Source organism: Tympanuchus pallidicinctus, unplaced genomic scaffold (genome assembly GCF_026119805.1).
Source record: "Tympanuchus pallidicinctus isolate F22 unplaced genomic scaffold, pur_lepc_1.0 scaffold3, whole genome shotgun sequence".
In the NCBI taxonomy this organism is placed as follows: domain Eukaryota; kingdom Metazoa; phylum Chordata; class Aves; order Galliformes; family Phasianidae; genus Tympanuchus; species Tympanuchus pallidicinctus.
In genome coordinates, this window is record NW_026294747.1 from 83323550 (window position 1) to 83344830 (window position 21281).

At 35.9% G+C, this 21281-nt stretch overlaps 1 protein-coding gene across 2 annotated transcripts in view; it reads right to left on the minus strand.

Moving 5' to 3' along the window:
- Window positions 1–21281, minus strand: part of COL28A1 (collagen type XXVIII alpha 1 chain) — a 63263-nt gene that overhangs the window by 31680 nt on the left and 10302 nt on the right. For both annotated transcript variants that reach the window (XM_052693196.1, XM_052693195.1), the window contains exons 7-18: window positions 21234–21275; window positions 20463–20489; window positions 19480–19524; window positions 17631–17675; window positions 16988–17041; window positions 6576–6644; window positions 5891–5959; window positions 4489–4557; window positions 3553–3621; window positions 2380–2448; window positions 1743–1811; window positions 452–520 (exon numbers count right to left, since the gene is read on the minus strand). In XM_052693196.1, coding sequence (XP_052549156.1) covers window positions 452–520; window positions 1743–1811; window positions 2380–2448; window positions 3553–3621; window positions 4489–4557; window positions 5891–5959; window positions 6576–6644; window positions 16988–17041; window positions 17631–17675; window positions 19480–19524; window positions 20463–20489; window positions 21234–21275 — 696 coding nt within the window. The remainder of the gene's footprint in view (window positions 1–451; window positions 521–1742; window positions 1812–2379; window positions 2449–3552; window positions 3622–4488; window positions 4558–5890; window positions 5960–6575; window positions 6645–16987; window positions 17042–17630; window positions 17676–19479; window positions 19525–20462; window positions 20490–21233; window positions 21276–21281) is intronic.

The window sequence follows — 21281 nt, forward strand, 5'->3', positions numbered from 1 at the left end:
TTGGGGGAATTCCTATTTGAAATGGCAAGGTTCTTGTACACAGCTTTTGTAATGGCAGTTGAAGTCAAAGCCGTAAGCGCTTACCATCTTTTCAAACATGAAAGCAGTGTGAGCACTGCCATCAGATAAGACCAAATTGTTTCCAATCACTGTGGAGGAATAGAGGTAGTGGCAGCATTTCTAACAGGCCATAGAGGTATCTCACTAGCTTAGAGAAGATGGGAACAAGCTCTTTCTGTTATGGCTGCAGTAATGGTGTTAGGAGCATGGGAGCCTTAGAAGGACATTTTGATTCTAAAGGGTAAAAATTTGAAATGACAGGAATATCTAGATCTCATAGATTTGATTTGATTTTAGTTAATTAACAGAAACAAAATCTTCTACTTTATTTATCAGTAACATGGGAAAAAAAACAGAATTCACTGTAAGAAACAGTTGAAAACAGGCTCACTTTTAACCCTCGTTCTCCAACTGCTGGGAGTCCTGGTTCTCCTTTTTGTCCACGTTCACCCTGTTCACCCTAATAACAAAAAACACTTCTGTTTGTATTACTTAAATAAGTTGTTTACACATAGAAATGGTCAAATTTTCAGTCATTTTTGACTGAAATATTCTTTTCTGTCAAAACTCCAGTAACTTGTAGGACTGCACCTATTTTATTCAGCCATGCACTGTGGAAAAAGTCTAAGTAAATAATTCCAACTTCCTTCTTCTTGTTCTAATTCATTTAAGTGCACTGTATTTTCTATTTTATATTCATATATCAAAGACTCTGCTTTCACTGAAAGAAAGATAATTCCATATAAAGAAAAATCAGAACTTCTGTTTAAGAGAAAGTTTTGCCCTTGTGATTCTTTCCAGTAGTATAAAACTAGTTATTTCTAAAGAAATAGGAATTTAATTTTCCAGTTATGTTTTTCAGATTGGTTTTCACAGTAAAGAAATGTTTTCATATATAATGTTTCAGAACTACCTATTTTTCCCTACATTACTATTAAACATTGTTGCTGTGACTGCTACTTATGTGCCACAGTAACGTCCAAATGAACATGACTGTACTTGCTGCTTTTGCTGGAGTGACAACTGATTCTTTTGTAAATCAAGGTGATTAAGAAGCATACATCCACTTCATAATTTATCAGTTCATTCCATTAGCTCTCCTGAATATTTTGCCAAATTCCCTTTTTTCTCTCACGCAGCTCTTACCTGATACTAGATATTGCTAGAGGCTTGGACTTTGGAAGCAGTAATTCTTTACCCTATTTTCTCGTATGGTGCACGGTTGCCTACTATATTTAAGTTCTTTTCTCTCAGTGTTTCTACCTTTGGTTTTGGTTCTCTCTCATGGTCACCGTGGAAGGCTGAAGGATAGACAAGCCTAATGAGTCTCCAAACTGTAACTGGTTTACAGCTAAGTAACTTACTAAAATTATATAAATGTAATATGTATGAGGAATTAAATTCATTTGATAGAAACATGTCTGAAAGACACTTTGTTTATAAATTTGTGTTCACCTAGAACATAAAATCCATATTCAAAAAGCAGAAGTCTCATGTTCCACTTAGAAAACATGAGTGTTTTTCCCTCAAAGATTCAAAAGTGAATTGCTATTTTCAATGAACAGTTCTCCAGTGAACTTTTTCACCTCACGAAGCGCAATCTTGAAAATCTGGCACAGATACACTGCTTGTTGCTTCTTGCTAGTGAAAGATATTTTTTAAAATAATGTATTAATTATTACCTTTGGACCCTGAAAACCAAAACCTTTAGATCCTTTTGGCCCAGGATTTCCTTTTGGACCTTGCATACCCTATAAAACAAAAATGCATTATTTTCTTCTATATTTGAAATTAACCATGAGTCTATCAGCTTACAATTATATTATTTCATCACTGTCATTTTTCTGTGGATTTTACAGCCTCACCCAAGTGTAATGATCACAGTTACTCTTTAGGGAGAAAGCAAATGGGAAGCATCTCAGTATCTGCATGTAAGATCTGATTCACTGGTACAGTATGTGGTAAGCATGAACTTTAATCAACTTTTCTAAAAACAAAACAAAAACCAAAAACACAAAGCAAAATATCTTTGGACATTTCTGTTATTCTGCATCCACCTATTCAAGGCTGTGTTCAAGTTTCAACAGAGCTTGAAATTCAGAACCAGTGGACTTCAGGGGCAGCTCTGTGTTCAGTCGTGGCTGGGTCTCTATGAAAAGCCTGGATGAAATGCAGGACAGATCATACAATATATATCTAGGCTGTTCATGGGTTTCCTCTGACTTAAGAATGAAACAGACAAATACATGATTCAGCTCATGCTAGCTGTCTCTGGCATATTTGCAGCTCAGTGTCTGTCTGTCCCTCATTCAAACTTACCTGGCTTCCTGGATTACCGAATCCTGGTGGTCCTGGTGGGCCCTGTGGTCCTACCTGGCCTTGTTCGCCCTATACAAAAAGGATTCCAGAGTGCTAAATTGCAATAAACCATGTTAGCTGATTAACATGCTTAAATTAATCACAGAGTAGTAGTGCCTCAAGCTAAATTATTTTGAATTGCGCTGCTTCTTTTTGAGAGAAATAAGAATTCTGAGTAGAATCATAGAATGGCTTGGGTTGGAAGGGATCCCAAGAATCATCCAGTTCCAACCCCCTGCCACAATACCTTAAAATCTGCTTAGGGCAATTGATTTAATGAAATTTCTTCATTCCTTCAAACACTATCTCATTTATAATAGACAGTGAAGGCTAGAAGAATCAGTAGCTTATATTTGCACACAGATTAACTTGAAGGATTATCTTGCATTGAAATATACAGCTTCTTGCACAACACTCAGAAGAAAAGCTTGTGACCATGAAGAAGACAGTTAGAGAATATTTTGGAAAAATCTTTGTCAAGTGGTATCACACAGGTTTTCTATAGCACTTAAGGAGAGAACGGAGGAATTATGGTGGGGAGGTATTGGGAGGGTATGGGTACTGGGAGAGGCACATGCACAAAGATATCCAGGATGTGTGACCCCAGTCCCTAGAAAACAATAATTCATTTCATTTACACCAGAAGATCTTAATTACTGAAATTGTTCCAAATACTTGCTACCCTGGCCATCACTGCATTTTTGTGATCCTGAGAACCAAAAAGCTAACACATTTCAGAAGCCAGAGTGTTTCTTTATCTGTCTCAGGTCCATTAGACTATACGACCAAAAGCGTGTTCAATATTTTTTAAATATTCAAATGACATTTTATACAACATTTTGGAAATAAATTTATGCGGAACAAAAAAAGTCTATTTCTTCCCTCATACTCCGTACTGCACAGAATACAGTGCTTGGTACTTGCAGTTAACATTATGAGACTCATTTATTGATACTGATAAGCACAGTCTACGAAGCTGCATTGAATGTATAAAGTAGTTCCTGAGATTCAAGGATTCACTCAGATTCTTAAGATTCACACAACTTTTGTGAAGTTCTGTAAATAATTCATCTTTTAATTTAATATATATATAACTAACTTTAAATATGATTAGGAAAATATTCAGTCCCTCACCTTGTTACCTTTTATTGATTGACCTGGCAGTCCCTTTGGACCAACTTTGCCTTCAGAGCCTTTTTCACCCTAGAAATATGAGAAAGTTTGGAACTGTACTAAGGAATTTATAAAGAACATCCAAGACAAACTGACAGCACAATGTGGATAATGAGAAAAAAAGTTTTCCTTTGCAAACAAACAAGAAAAACAGTCAATGGAATTACTAGTTTTACAGAAAAGCAATTCAATTATAGTTCATAATTCCATCTACATTCATTGTGTTGTTGAACAGAGCTTCAAAAGGAGTAAACTAAACTCTGGGAAATGGAGAGGCACATTTTGAGAATGCGAAAATAAGTTCATTTTATCAGTAAATAGAGTGGCTCAGAACCTTCCAGTGCAAGGAAATGGCTAACATTGTTTCCATGAAAGGAAGAAAAATCTGCTTTATTTAGTAGTTCAAGGCTCTAGAGAATCTAGAAGTCACTCAAGGATTCTGATGAGAAGCCTGGTCACAATTTTACCATAAGTCTTTGCTTGTTTCTATTTATTTTTAAAAAAAGAATGTTTACATGTATTATCAAGTGCCATTAATGAGGTAACTGTCCACAGAGACTCATATAACCCATTTTTTAGTTTCTGAAAATGGTATGACAGAAAGAAAACAATTCTTGAATATTTTCTTCCAATAGAGAACATAGATAATCTTTCAGAAGACAATGGTAACAAAAATATGATATCTTATTGAACACATAAATAAGACAAGCACTGACTTCTTGAGAGGAACAGTACAGATCTTTTGTAATTATCTTGATAGTTTTGAACTAGGAGGGATATTCAGAGAGCACGGTGATTCAGAAGACTGAGATGGAAAATCAATTCTCTTAAATAGCTTAGACTTTACAGCAGATTTGTTCCACCTTGTTTAAAAAGAAATAAATTCCATAAAACTACCTTTTGGCCTTGAATACCTTCTCCTTGTTCACCTTTCTCACCTGGCAGACCAACAGGGCCACGTGGTCCCTGTAAGAAAAGAAAAAGAATTAGATGACATCAGCATTTCATTTCTTACTGACTTTTTCTCTAACTGCTAATATAGCTCCTAGCAACTCTTACAACACAGACAGCTAGCAACAGCTCCACAACAGCTGGCTGAGTTCAAGTGATTAAAACAAATTGTAATAAACCATAATTGGAGGATTTCGATTAGAAGCTAATGCTGAAATGCCCTGAACATAATTAATGTTTAAAGATGGTATCTTTAAAACCCAAGTGTAACTCTGGAATAAATTACAGTAATGATATTTACTGCTGTAAAATTTATTTCCTATAATTTTGTGTACCTGAAATGATGTCAGTCACTAATTTGAACACATTTTTTTTCCATGCAAAATGACTGGCTTAACATACATACTCAGAGAACGTCAATTTTGTTTTAAATAAATACTAATTACTTTTTTATTGTAGTAAATTTCTGTTCTTCCAGAAAAATCAGCTCTTCTATTATTTTAAAGATACTGAAGAGTTTTTAAGGATGATGTTGGTTAAATTAAAATGTTCCCACTTTTTTGTGTGTGGGGGAAAAAAGTCTTTCACTATCAGTAGGGGAAACTCAAAACTAATATTAGAATGACTTCTAACAGCTATTTACATGGTTTCTTAATTAACAATCTTTTTGTGATTTTTAATGGAATAAGAGAACAATATATTACATACTCTGAACAACAGGAAGAAAAAATCTCCAGCAAGCACTTATTAACAGCGAAGAAAGAGTGCAATCCTTTGCTAAAAACTGAAAATACCTTCCAAGGAGGCTATTAGAAAAAGAGAACTGTTTCTCACAGCTACAAAAAGCTTGCTAAAGGTAACTTGCTCTGACTTGGGAGTTAAAAATATAAGTAAAAGTATATCATTTTGGAGCTTTGTACTTTATGCAAATCACATTACAGATAAAAGTTGCAAAATACCTCAGTTCCTGAATTTTCACCTTCTTACAATAATATTTCAGACTATTTTTAAATATATTCTCATCTCAGAAAAGTAGGAGTACATCTATTAACATACAATTCCACGTCTGTCTGCAAGCTGAATACTGTAATCTTGCTCACAGGGACCAAATAATTTTTTATTTCACCAGAACACGTTTGGACATGGCTTAATTCTATTACTCTGGTAAACCACACAAAATTACTGTTGCAATATTGGGCTGGCATAGCCAAAAACTCCTGTTGCTCTAGGTTATGCAGAGGGGTTTATGGAGTCTATGGAAACAGCAGCTGCTGTTGATCACTAAGGCTTACTAAAACTTATTAAGGCTTACTTATTTTCACTTCCAATACACATATCAATGACTTACTGTTATTCCTGGCTCACCAATTCCAGCAGGCCCTGGATGTCCAATTCTACCTTCTAAACCCTGAGAACCCTTGTGAAAAATAATTAGAAAGTTCAATTTTAGTTCAGTTTGATGCTTCTGAAAAGAGAAACTTTTATATATAGATGACTTAAACATGTCATCAGAAAGGTCTGAAATCAAATATCTCTTGAAGTAAAACAAATAATATAAAACAAACAAATAAGATAAATTAGAAGCATTTGAAAACACATTTCAGTTAACACTTGGAATCCAAGATTGTATTTCAGCCCTCATGCCAACAGCAGAGTGTAGAAGCATATTGGTTCATTGGTGAAAACACAGTATGACAAATCTGTCACTTGGTTGTATATTTCAGTAATTGAGATGTATTTCTATGCTTTGAACTATGTTTACTCATTAGTGCTTGACTCTGACCACACATATTCAGTCCTCATTTAAATGATATCATGTCTGACATATTTCAGCACAATCATAATGAAAACTTAGGGTTGAGCAAAAGGCAAGCCAGTTGCCTCATTCCTACGCAAACATGCAAACCTATCAATATCATACAAGTTTTATATTTAGACCAAAAGAATTTGAGTTTGATAAAGTGAGCACTTTCACCCAAAAATGTCTGTACATTGTTAGCACCTCAATGGATGTGTGTATAATTGAGACTTACCTTGGGTCCTGGCTCTCCAATGCCAGGGACTCCTGGAGGACCATATGGACCTATAGGACCTTGTTCTCCCTAGAAAAAAAAACATGGAAGGAGACTCCTAATGCAATAGTCTCTTTTCTTGATCAAATTCCCCCACATTACCTGTCCACTCCATTGTTTAGGGCTATAGAAATATGTATCTTAAGTTAAAAAATTAAATCTTTTAGAGTGGAATGTTTAGGTTAGTAGCAAGGTCAGCATCCCAGCAATAAACATTGCTGCAGTAGATAATGATATTAAAAACCATTTGAAATATATTTGTTTCCATTATGTCTTTGTTTCTGACTTTATTCAGTAATTTGGTACGTGTTTCCTTTGCTCCTTTCATTCCCAGAGAGACGTTCATTTGGAAATCAACTCACATTTATGTTTTAAACGAAGAATTAATTTTTTTTTCACCTCATAACTGTTGTTCCTAGTGCTATCTTTGAAGCAGCTCCTAATTCTCTTGTAGGTTTAATAAATTTCTAAGAAATCCATCATATCTTCTACAGAAAACAAGCTTCAGATCTCCTCAAAACTGACACTTGGAGATATAAGCAGGGGTCAGGCAGGTACAGTCCTTTGAAGGTCTGATCTTCATTGCCTGGAGTGCCTGCCACAGACTGATGCTACAAATGCCAGTCGACACAATGTTGGATACATTCTGGAATCACTGCCTCAAAATCTTATTAAGATCCAATTTAACCTAAGTAATTCTCAGATTAAAACTTCATGTAGCTGATGTAGTAATAATGATTTCCAATCACTTGCAACTTAGAATACTTAAAAGTTCTCCAAGACAGAATGAACTCAGTTAGTCGATAATGAATATACATTCTCCTTCCATGCACTTCACACAGATTACAACCACTGTGTTGAACAGGCTCCACACTGCTCTGTTCAGAAATTCCAGTAAAACTGATAGGATAACTGCACATTAATTTGTCCCAGGACCCTGGTACAACAAGGGACCTTGAGCATGATCTCACTGGGCTTACATGTGTTTAAATACAAACTGTTTCCAGTATATAGGAAGGCTAAACACTCAGTATCTACAATTTTTTTGAAGATTAAGGCTCAGCTGGAAATTCAAGTATTATAGTTAGTGAAAACTAATGCAATCTGTGATGTTATAGGCACAAAGAATTCCAAAATTATTTTATCTCAACTGAAGAATAACATGCCTCAAATGCATTTTCATTTTATTTCTAGAAAGTTCATAAAATGAAGATATACAAATTCAAAGACAACTTAGAATTCCTTATAAATGGGATAGTCTGAGATAGTTATTAAAAGATAAGATAATTTGAAAAATAGCAACGAAATTTAATGCTTATTCAAAAGAGCACACTTTCTGAATTTACTAAGTTAATACAGCATCAAAAAAATAATTCTTATCAGGTAGATAAAACTCAGAGAAAGCTGGTACAACTTTGAAAACATATGTAACCAGGAGAGTTGAGAAACTAATAGGATTTTACCAACATCCATGCTGCTTCAGTGTGCATTCAATGCACGTAGATCTTGCCAAAATATAGGACATAGCAAACAAGTTTAATGTATTTCTTGATACAGCTTCTGTCTGGATTAAATAACTGTATTTATTTTCATAAAGGCTTTGGACCAGAATCCCAAGTCAGTGCATATCCAGATTATCATAAACGATGCATTTCTTTACTGATATAACAAAAATTAGAATCAGAGAATCAGAGAATAACTGAGTTGAAAGAGATCCACAAGGACCATTGGGTCTATCTCCTGGCTTCACACAAGACTACCCAGAATCCAAACCCAATGTCTGAGAGCATTGTCCAAGTGCTTCTTGAACTCCAGCAGCTTGGTGACATGAACACTGCCCTGTGCAGCCCATTCCATGCCCACTGCCCTCTGGTGCAGACCCTTTCCCTATTCCCTAACCCCCAGCTGCCCCTCCCCTGACACAACTCCATGCCGTTCCCTCAGGCCCTGCCACTGTCGCCACAGAGCAGAGCTCAGTGCATACCGAACAAAGTGAACTCAACAACTTCTCACACATCTTTCTCTCTAGACTCTTCACCATCTTTAATCTCCTCCTTTGAATACTCTTGAACAGTTTTATGCTCTTTTTATATTGCAGTGCCCAAAACTGCTGTCAGTGCTTGACGTGAGGGCACAGCAGAGAAGAGTGGGACAAACTCTCCCAGCTGGCACTGCTGGTTCTGATGCACCCCCAAGTTACGGTTGACCTGTTTTGTTCATAGCTGTTTCGTTTTTTCTCCTCAAAAGGCCCATCTTCTGGACATCCAGTTCCTCCAGGGAATTAATTTGGAATTGAACATAATGTCTTTGTAAATTCAGCTGATCAAAATCAATTTTATTATTTCCTATCAGCAGGAAATTTAAAGAAGGCCAAGAATAATACAACTAAAGCTAGCACCGGTCTCCACTTTAATTCTGTTTTCAAACTCTATTTTAAGAACTGCTGTCCTTTAAGTGAACAGTTAGCTGAATTTTTAGGAAATAATATACACAAAAAGCCACATTTTCAGAAGTTAATTAGAAACCTCCTTTTCAATTCCAAAAGGAGGAATTTTGTCTACCGAATTTCGTTACTGTTGGCAGGTCACAATGACTCAAGTATTAATGCAAGTTCAGCTTCTGAGTGTGCATCAGTTTGTAGAGGTGCAGAACAGTACCAGCTGTGTCAGCACTGGGCACACCCAGAGCCCCATGATGTGCTCCACTTCCAGGGCAAAAGCATCCCTACGAGATGTGGCAGACTGGAAAACTAACACAACATAAATAGCTGATTACTGCTGTCTCCCCACTTTCTGAGCCTGCATCAGAAGACTACTGAGGTCAGTGCATTTTGATCCAACAAGCTTTGCGCAAGTCAGTTTCTTTATAGGGATGGGGAAGCCCAGAAGGTAACACAGCAATGGCCTTGGCTTCCCTCTCCTCCATTATCCACTGTTACTGAGAATCTCTCCCACTCCTTTTAGTATTCTGCAAGACTTGCTTAAAACATGCTAGTGTGACAACCATTTGTCCCACTAAATTCACATGCTGACAGGATGAGCTGTCTTTGACAACTGCTGGAATGGGATCCCAGCTCTGGCCTCCAGCCTGAGAAGCTGTAGGCTCTGCCAGGGATCACATCCTCAAGAGATGCCATCTCACCCTGCTACTGCTAGAAATGGTACACACACACATTGACAAGCCAGCTGTAGCTGCTGCTGAGCTTGGTGCTTGTTTATCCCAAGGGCACAGCCGCATATTCATGTTTTGCCATGGTTCTTCCCTCCTGTGCTCTCTCCCCATCCATCCCTCTCACACACTCACTACAGAGATCTGAGTTGGCAGCCATGGACAGGCTAAGCACAGTGGCTCCTTCTGTCAAAGCTAAACCTGAAATCATGTAGGAACTTGTTCCATTCTGAAAAATTTTGTTTGGTAAGTACAGGCTCCTCTCTGAGCCGAAACAATAAACTGTGTCCCTTTGTTCTGTTTGGAAAGAGCTTCATATCTGTTTATAACAGCTTCCAAAGAGAACTTTCCAAAGACATCTGAGGAATGCTTCCAATTACAAATCATTGGCTCCTTCCCAAATTCACCCATGTGTTAGAACTATGTTAATATTTGTGCTGTCTTAATGGGAATCCAAGTGAAGTTAGTATTTTTCCAAATACTCAGTTAAACTTTTTACTCTTTGATAAAGGAGAATGCCTGAAGATGACTGGAAAATAAAAATTATCTTTCCTAGGCAGGAAGCAAAATCTGAAACTTAAACTATTTCTATCTAAACTATTTCTAAATATCTAAACTATTTCTAAAGACAGTGTATTTCAAGCTTCATATTACTAATAATATGAGTTACTAATAAGACCGGTGTTAATCTTCTGCTGTCATGGTGCTACAGGTAATATGAAATGTATTAAAACAATTAATTGCTGTCAGAGATATTACTGACATTCAGAGGTAAAATTCTGCTTTCCAAAATAGTCTCCTTGTAGTTACCTTTTTTTTTTGTTGAGCACTACTCAAATTCTACCTTCCTTCTCTGTTGGGATTTTTTTTCAAGATGCATTTAATATCAACTAGAGCAACAGAAAGAAAAATTTCATCTGAGCTTAACATTTTAACATTAAAACTAGACAATTTTGGGAATATAATTAAAAGTCTAACTCTTAGCAAAGAGATTTTTATGATTAGTGCTGCTATAAACAACTTCTTTACTTTTGAGACGGCAAGTACACACTGCAAGGAACAGAAAGAGTGTATTTCAGAGCCCTTAATACTATAATGTCTGAATGACAACAATTAAACTAAAAAGAAAAATAAGCTTTCAAATGTAATGATTTTCCTTTCAAAGTAAACAGTAGAAACAGCAATGTAAGCAAATACAGATATTTAACAGATATTACTGATATTTTACATTTCTAAGCTAGCTGTGCTACACTGTAACTATGTTACTGTATCAGGAAACTGTATTTTTCTGTCTCCTGGGAAGGATGTAACTTGCCAGATAAGCAAGGAAAGAATCTGTGAGTCATGAGAGAAGGAGCAGGAATAGTTCATTCTGGGACACATTCTCAGGAAAAAATGCAATAATGGATTTTGCATAAAAGTATTACCCCAAGATATTTTCAAGGAAATAACTAATTGAATATCCACATTCAAACTTAACTGTTTCATTCCTCAGAAGTTTGAATACACATCAGTTCTCATATTAAATGGTAGTTGAGGATCCTACCATGCATATGAAATTTTCCAGAGTGGCTTTCACTTTAACAGTGGCTTTTAAAGAATGTTGTCTGTCTTTCCAGTAAGGAATATCTCTCAGTTCCTGGAAATGTGTTTGTTTCCTTTCAGTAGCTCGTCTAAGAGTTTAAACGAGCCACCCCAATGTTATTTCTGAAATGAGAGCCATAAGAACACCTTGTAAGTGGCTATCTCAGCCACACAAGTCATATCCACTCCTAGATTTTATGCCTCAATTTTATAACGTGTAACCAAATCTGTTTGTGAATTATCAACTTTTTTTTTTATTTTAATATTCAGTCCCTCCCTGATTTTCACAACTGTCTTGAATACAAACAGTTACAGAACCTTATTTGTGCCATTGTACAGACATGCATTTTTAGGTTAAAAATTAGTTAAACAATTATTTTTGAGTAAATTAATGAAAAACTTGATAACAGGCATATGCATTTTGCAAATTCATTTCTGTAACACCAAGAATACTATGCAAAAGTGTATCTGTACATCTTACATTGCTGATCCTGATGAGGTACTTTCATTTTGCAAAAAAGCAGTAAAAGCTTAGAACTGAGAGTTCTGCTAAAGCAACATATGACATTAAAATTATTTATTAATTTAATGGCATTAAATTCATTCTTGGAACTCCCTTGTTTTCTAGAAAAATAAGGTGATTCTGTTTCCTTTTTAGAAAGGAAACCAAGATGCATGACATATTCCATGTTAGAATATTCACATTTTACCCTATAACCTTTTTTTTTACTGCTTTTGAAAGGCACAGGTGTCTTATATTAAGACCATAACCACATAGTATCAGCAGTAATAAATTAAATATATATGTATATATCAAACGCAGTAGTCAGTTAGGATGCTATTTTCCTATATTAGCCAATGCAGATAAGTGCTACATAGAACATAAATAACTAAATCACACAAAACAGGCTACTAGAAATGTTGGAAGAGAGATGAGATTCTATTTGGATAGTGTTTCTGAGCACTACAGCATACAGCAGAGTACATCACATTCACAGAGCAAGTAGATGTTTTGTTTCAATCAGCAGAAAACATTAACTTTATCTACTATGTCCCTTTACGAAAGCCTGTGCCTTCCTGTAATCAGCTCAACGTGATCTTTGAGAAGCACACCTTACAAAAGCAATTATTATTGATTTAATCAAGATAACATTTATTAATAAGCCATCTAACCTTCTGCTGTCAATCCAGGCAAGAATACAGGATATTACTAAAGCAAATACAAGCAGAGGTTTCTTCTTTGCTGACTTTCTATTTATTTCTCTTTCTTGTATTTTTAATCTTATAATCTTTCTTTTGGTGAGATAGTAGGGTTTTTTTTGTTTGGTTGGTTGCTTTTTTGTTTGAGAAATAATAGTTTTGTGTCATCCAGCAAAAAACATATCATAGGCTAGGGAACACAAAAATCTGAGTTTCTTATTCTGAGAACAAGAGTCAAATGTCTTCACAACAGATGGAGTGTTATAAACTGAAGTTCTACAATCTTAATTAATCAATTTGGTGTGTTCACTTTGAAAGAACTACTGAAGTTTTTTTTTTCCTCTGGGTCTTTTGTAATTTTCTTTATGTGTTCTATACCTAGATGAGATGTGCAGTATGCTTTGATGTATGTTTTTATTTCTTGTTACAATGCAGATAATATGTTGCAGTTGATGAAGCTGAAGTATGCCTTAAAGTGAATGACTGTCATCAGCCTTCTAAGAAGATACATTAAGTACAGCTGTGAAGAGTATTTTTTCCTGGTATTCTAAATTAGTATGAGGGACAAGACAATATAGACTTTGGCTGCAACAATTCGACATCTTTCTAGTGAAACACTGCCAACAGAGAACAGAAAGTAAACCAGATACCAAATAGAATTATCCTGGTCACTTTCTCAGGACACGCCTGGAGAAGAGGACCATGATGATTGTTTCAGAAGATTGGAGACAAAAAGTGAAATTGGTCAATTTCCAACTCCTACCTATGAGCAAAATGCCTTCTCTGTTTTATTCTAAAACGATTATGGTTTTTTGCTGAGTGGCAGATTTTCTGCTAATGTACAAGTTCAACGCTTGGTTAAACAGAAATGTATTTCGTCAGAGAGATTAACACTAATATATGTAAGAGATGAGTTAACCATTCTTATTCTTATAGAAATTGAGTTTAAATTTGTCATTTTAGGCACTCTGGCATCTTTATGGAAAAAGTTGATTTGGTAATAAAGCTATTTAGCTATGTTTGAGATGTAATAACTGACGAAATCCAAAGAGAAAGCTTTTTAAAAATTTCCTTAATAGCAAAAAGACTTTTTAGTTAATGCCTGCATTCTGTCAGGATAAATGTTCTTCAGTATGTTCCTACCTTCCTTCTTGAAAAGAAGCCAAAAGTAAGATGACATTGTTTGCTTTTATAAAAAAGAGATTATTAAAGTGAAGGGACAATTTTGAAGTGCCACAGAAAGACTTTAAGAGATTAAGGGTATGATTCAACTCTATATGAATACTCCTAAACTTAGATGTCTACTTGGAAGCAGACTGTAAATTGGAAAGCAGGAATCCAAGCAGTGGGATTTGAAGATCTATTCAACTGTTCACCGATGATATGATAGAGCAGAATCAGATTGTGCAAGCAGTAAGAACTGCATACTGAAAAGATTAGCCAGTATATTAAGAGAGAATTAAAAATGCAAATGAATAACAGAAGGAAATAAGGATGAAACTTCTTTCAAGTAATTTCTTGAGCGTAGGTTTTGGATCCCATATTATGTTGCTTCGGACATGTCAAACTCAAGCAGACAAGTTAAAGTTGCAGTATTGTCAGTCCTCTCCTGCCGGCAGCTGCCAGAGCCAGCAGCATCTGGGCAGCACACAGACAACAGTGCCTCCAGCTGTGTCTGCCATCAGGCACTGCAAAGCAGGGAAGGGGTATGGCACTGCTTAAGGAGGCTGGAGATGGACTGACTGGGCAGATACATGAGTGATCTGCAGACTTCACACAAGAGACCCAAAACATCTGTAGGCTGAGCTTGATGTGGAGTTTGTATCGCAAGGAGCTGAATCGCCCCTTTCAAAGCTCAACACGGCCCACCAACAATGAACATAAATGTTCAGTAGTGCTGTTCTGTTTTGTGTCATATTTGAACTGCCTTCCTCTCTGTTAAATCGGCAAAGTCAGCTCAATAAGAAGAGCATAAGAATTAGCATGGAAAGGCCATGGCTACAAGGAAGTGCACCAAGAATAGCCTTATTTCTTTTACCCATGGCAACTATAAATAACTGCTACTTCTCAGATACATTGTACTATGTGTCATGAAAACTAATTTTGAAAAAGCAATGACTAACTGACTAATCTTTCTGTAAGGACAAAAAATATTGGAAAGTTCGCTATGTGTCTGAACCAAAAAAGACCTTGACCTTTAGTAGCTGAATGGGTGTTTATTAAGCTATAAACAACTACTGATTATCTGTACTGATCACTAAAAATTTTTTCACTCATTTGAAATAAGCCCTGCAATGCCATAAATTGACCTTGGCACTAGGTAGAGATAAGAGCAAAACTAAACGTGCATATGTTTTGTTTTGGTTTTCTCTATTATTTAGCTTTAAGTATAATGACTTGTGTATTAATTAGACTTCTCTGACAGTGTTTTTATTTTCATGGATGTCTGATCCTGGAAAAGCCTTGTCTATTAACCTTAGCCAGAAGGTTGCTGAGTTGGAGGCTGACAAACAAGGAAACTTTCTTTTTCATAGTGAAAATCTGCAGCAAAGTGAAGCAAAAGACCACAAATACGGAACCCAGGTAGGTGAATCATAGAGTGAGCTGCATGTATTTTACAGACAGGTAAGCATACGACGAGATTTTCAGGACAACGAACACACAACAAATACAATTTAGTATTTAACTAAGGTATCCAGTAGTATATTATCCTGGACTCATCAATTTGAAACAACAAATTAAAAAATTACTGTCATTTGCTCTGCTAAATTAAAGAGAGGCTTGACTTTTCCACCACATGCATGAATAGCTTCTTTCAGATCCACTGCCTTCTTTCTTTCCTCTCTTCTGAAATATTCTGTACCAAATCTCCTAATCAAGAATTTTGTAAAAAGATGAAAAAACAAGAACAAAGAAAAAGCACTTGTCAGAAGAAGAAAATCATGGTTAATGCCAGTATTCCAGACCTTTTACCATAAATACTTCCTACATCTGAGTTTATTTCTGTGGATCTTCAAATTAACTTGTTGCCTAAGAAACAAAATATGAATGTTGCATCTTTGTCAAATTGCTCTATGTGAATTTTGTTGCCTGTGGTAAAATAAATTTGTCATTAGACTCCACATTTTCAAACTGATAAATAAAAGATCTTTCTGTACTGAATGATGTTAATAGCTGTCCCATGGGCAGGACAACTGTATTTAATTACATAATGCAATTTGCAAAAGGTTTGCAAATCAGAAGACTGCCTACATTAATTTGATATCCAATTGTTTTTGCTTCACAAGCTGTAGTCAATACCTCCACATGGTCTATTTTCAGTGTAACTAACCTTACCTACCTACTAATTTTAAAGTTCTCCTGAGTTTTTTTCCAGTATATAAGCAATACAAAAAATGACTTTGAAAGCTCATTCTTAAGATTTTATAATTATGATCTAAAAATTCATTTTTTAAAATTCATTTAAAAAAATTTTTTTTTTGGATTTTTATATGCTCCTTGTGCATCTACTACTGTGCATCAACTAGATGAAGTATATTACGTATATTATGAGGTATATTGAGGCAAAAAGCACAGATACAGGTTGGGCGGAGAACGGCTTGAGAGCAGCCCTGAGGAGGATTTGGGAGTGCTTATTGATGAAAGATTCAACATAAGCCATGTGCACCTGCAGCCCAGAAGGCCAACCATATCCTGGGTAGCACCAAGAGAAGTGTGACCAGCAGGCCAAAGGAGGCGATTCTGCCCTTCTACTCTGCTCCTGTGGGATCCAGCCTGGAGAACTGCGTCCAGTTGTGGGGCCCCCAGCACAAGAAGGACATGGAGCTGTTGGACCAGGTCCAAAGGAGGTCCTCAAAGATGATCAGTGGGCTGGAGCATCTCCCTTATGGGAATAGGCTGAGACAGATGGGGCTCTTCAGACTAGAGAAGACTCTGGGGAAACCTTATAGTGACCTTCCAGTACCCGAAGGGGGTCTGCAGAAAAGCTGGAGAGGGACTTTTTATAGGGGCATGTAGCAACAGGAGGAGGGGGAATGGTTTTAATGTGGAAGAGGGTAGATTCAGACTAGATATTAGGAAGAAGTTCTTTATTGTGAGGGTGGTGAGACAGTGGAACAGGTTGCCCAGTGAGGTTGTGAATGTCCCCTTCCTGGAAGTATTCAAGGCCAGGCTGGATGGGGCTCTGAGCAACCTGGTCTAGTGAGAGGTGTCCCTGCCTGTAGCAGGGGTGTCAGAACCAGATGATCTTGAGGCTCTCTTCCAACTCAAAAAACTATGATTCTATAATATTATTGCTATGCAAGGAACACCACTAAAACTATTACTGATAAAAAAAGGATAGTACAGTATTAAGATTCCACACAGACTTCCTGTATCCTCTCTTCTTATATAAAATCTACACATATAAAACCACATCTTACCTTGTTTCCTTGAATGCCTTTCAGGCCTGGCTCACCTGGAGGTCCACTGATGCCCTACACAAAAGTCAAAGAATAGAATGAGTTTTCATTGGAGGTGCATATAATGTTTCTCTTCAGTTTGGTCTGAACTGCATACAGTAAAATGTAGCATAATGCAAAGCTCTGAAGGACAAGCAACTTCTGCCTCATATCCTGTGAAGTGCCCAGCATACCAATACCATACTCTTAATATTCAGTAAGCAGTGCTGGCAGAAAAGGTATTTTACTACCCCATATAAATTTCATCTTTTTTATCTAAAGCTTTCCTTTTGTCTCCTGTTCCTGACTCAGATCTGAATAGTTTTCATATTATTTCTTCTGCCCAAGAAAATAAAATAAGCCACCACTCCCCACACTTTAGCTCTGTTTGTAAAAATCAATTATTCTAAATCACTCTCTAGCTGATGAGCTGAGATTAATTTTAATTCCCTGACATTACTATAACTGTTGTTGACATTACTATAGCTGTTGTGTCCCCTCACACAATGAAATTGTTAATGGCTCTGTAGGAGCAATGACACATGAGCAGGCCACTCTGAGACAGGTTAGAAACTTACAGAAAATAATGTTTTTTCTTCTATTTGGTATCTTTTACTTCCCTTACCTGAGGTCCCCGAGGTCCTCTAGGGCCAAAAGGACCTTCCAAACCCTATGGAAGGAGAAATTTCCATTATCATATTAAGAAGAAATTGCGATTACCAACTTCAAAACAAACTACAGCATATCTCCGTTCAAGTATTTTCTAGTAAGTCTGTTCATTCTTCACAGTACTGCTGTTTTCCTTCTGTACTCAGTAACAATTCAATTTTCAATATATGGCTAAAATACTTCTCTTTCACAACAAACACTGTGGATGGCTACTTAATATCATGAATGACTATTTGGTTAACTGGTTGTTCTTTGCCATAGGTCCTGAAATTCAAGTTCAAGTCATATATCAGATACGGAATTCTTAGAAAACATTATGGTGCTAATACCAGAATAACTTCAGCTAATTAGTCTCAGTAGCTCAAACTGTAGGAAGGTAGAATCACACTAATAGTTTGCAAAAATCATGTTAAGATGCCATATTTTATTATTCCATTAGCTCTTATTTCTCCATGGAAAGAGTCCTTATCAGAAACTGCTAGTGCAGATTGCTCACAAATCTTTCACAAATTCTTTGCAGTTCAAAAATCCATTTTGCAATACTGAAGTTATTCTTTGCCATATCTGGTCTGTTTCTGATGATTTTGTTCAGCAGAGATTACTTTCATTAAAAAAAATATATAATAATTTACCTTTCAGAATGTGAAGCTGGGAATCATGGAAATGGAAATTTACTCCACTAAATACATGAATTCTTGATCCTCTACAGATGTCAAATTTCCTTTCATCACTGTCCTCAACAGAAACGAATCAAGAACATTTCCAGCAACACTGACATATGGTTTCTACATCTATTTGGCTGATTCGATTATGTTCTATGCCAGCTTCTCGACAACTTCCTTTGATTTTAGTAGACACTTCACATAACCTCACGCTATTTCTTACATATTGCATAGATAAAGAAGCTAAGAAGTAATGACTTCTTTTTATTCCTCAGAGAGATGCCACTCTTTCACATTCTTTAATGGTATTTCAGTCTTTTCTGGCTCAGTTGCTGGCAGTTTCTTAAAAGATACACATGATCTTTTATTTTTTATTTTAATACTCCTTTTTATTTGTGACAAATACTTCTGCATTAAATATTTCCTACTTTCTGTACCTGTAATTCATCACTACAGAGCAGATGACTGAAATCACAAACATTTCAATTTGATCTTTGACAGAGATAAGCATAATGCAGATGTTAAATTGAAGAAATGTTTTGACTGAATGATCACCTGTACTGTAGCTGGTATCTAATCATAAATGAGCAGTTTACATGAGCCCAACATATATAATTATCTCTACCAGGACTGCACTGTCCTTTCATCTTTCAGATTATAAAATCCAGATGAAAACCACATACAACTGTATGACTTTTACACTTCAGATTAAAAGAAGAGGAACAGATAGATGTGTGAGTACATATCAGCACAGATGGGCTGGCGGATGTCTTCTTTAAGCTGTTAAGGTTGTATAAGAACCTGTTTCCACTGTAATATAACTTCATATATTTGAGTTAGAATGTATATTTTAGAAAATTCTGATTAATCCTGTTACAACACCACAGTCTTTTGTAAACAGCACCTGGCATCAGTTAGGATAGCCTTCAAATTGAGTATTCAATTACTTTTCTTCTGCAAAATGGAAAAAAGAATAAAGTGAACTGGGTGTTTGTTTCTATGAACAATATTTTTACAGCAAATAAATATCTAATACCAGAGAATTAAAAGAGGTTCAATTTTTACAGTAATCTGTACAAGCTTTTTTACAAATAGGCCCTGTATTTTTCAGTGTGCAACAGTTGAAATAAAAACTGTACTTACTCTTTCCCCTTTTACTCCTGGGGATCCACATTCTCCTCTTTCACCCTTTATAAGAAATCAATATGTTAAGATCTAAACAAGATGTCTTAATTACATTAGATGCACTTAAAACTGTGCAAGCAGTGCAATAGCAGAAGAGGCTCAGCAGATTTTGAGGACCTGAGAGCTGCAGCATTAGGCACGATCTGCAGAAGATATGGTGGGCCCTACTCAGGATGCACACTTTTTGTCTCTGAAAACACCTACAAAACATCCAACCTGCATAGTAAGAGGATAACATATTTAATATCTAACAAGTTTTGCCATATTTTTCCACTTTGCTGTGCTGCCTCCAAAGATCCTGTTTCTCTCTATATTCCAGTTTCACTATTGTGATGTCCACTATTTTCCGGAGTAATAATTGTGAGATTGTATAAACAAAATGAAGAATTACTAGAGAAAATTGGATAATCTCTGTTTCTTTCTTGGCCAAGTTAGTCTATTTCAGCTCTAGAATCTGACAAGATCCTGAATAAATTTTTTTTTTCTTTTTTTTTTCCCCTCTCTGTTTGAAGAGCCTACCTTGGGATTTGTTTTGGGCGAGCACTAACTTTGTCAAATAATAGTTTAAGTCAGCTTCCTTCTGTCAAGTTTTTTAAAAGCCAATTAATTACAAATCTACTTGTGTTTGCAACAAATAATTTCAAATTCTTTCTAACCTGTATTCAGCACTCACCTTTCTTCTTTCCAGCAGCTTTTTCACTGGTCTTTGGCATTTTAAAAAAATATTTAGATTATATTTTTTATCTTGTACTTTTTTGTTTTTTATTCCAGCAAACAAGTTTGCCAACTCACATAAATTACGTACATTTTTGCTTTACTTTCAGGGATTGCTCTGGGAGCTCTCATGACAAACAGGCAAGACAGGCTCTTCTTTCCATTCTTTCACTCATCCACGAGTGATAATTTATTTTTACAGCTCATCCATTCTATAAAAATCTTACCTTCTCACCCTTATAGCCAGGAGCTCCCTGTTTGAAAACAAACAAAGAAAAAAAGAAAGAAAGGAAAAGGGAGGGGAGGATCATAAAAGAAAATGCAAAGGCAAACACGCTGTTAATTTGTACAGGAAACAAAACCAGTAGCTAATTATGATTAAGAAGTTTAACTATTCATTAAAATAAAACATTTCTCTGGTATCATTTAATTTGTAATTATCTCCAAATTTAGAAATGTGTATTATGTGGTTATGACATTGCTGTAAATATGTCAATCAGATTGCCTGACTTTTAGCAGATATACACTATGTTTAAACAAGATTTTTAAATTGAATTGATCTTATGTGTGGAGTAATGTTAATTTTTCTACTTGGAATGAACAAGAATTCAAGCTAAGAAATACCAGATTTCAGAAGTCATTGTAGAACTAATTAGATGTTGTTAGCGATGACATTTTCAACTCTGTCTTCTCAGAAGTACAATGCAGGTCAATACAAAATCATGTAGCCTCAAAAGTTTGTTTTGTCAGTGGCAATCCCAACCCTACACTTAAGCACATGAGTAGAATTAAGCAATTTTTAATGTGTTCATCTCAGCACAGATGCTTCTCTAAGCCAGAGTCAAGCTTAGGTGCTCTAAATAATTAAATAAATTGGATTTGTGAAAAAATGGAAAAGGTATTTTCAATTCAGTGAAAATAAACTTGGATACCCTTAGGATCTGGAAGATAATCTGAAAAAAACCCAAATATGAGTTAGCTCTGTAGTACTCACATACCTCTTCACCTTTTTCTCCATGGTCTCCTTTTTGAGAGTCACCCTGTTG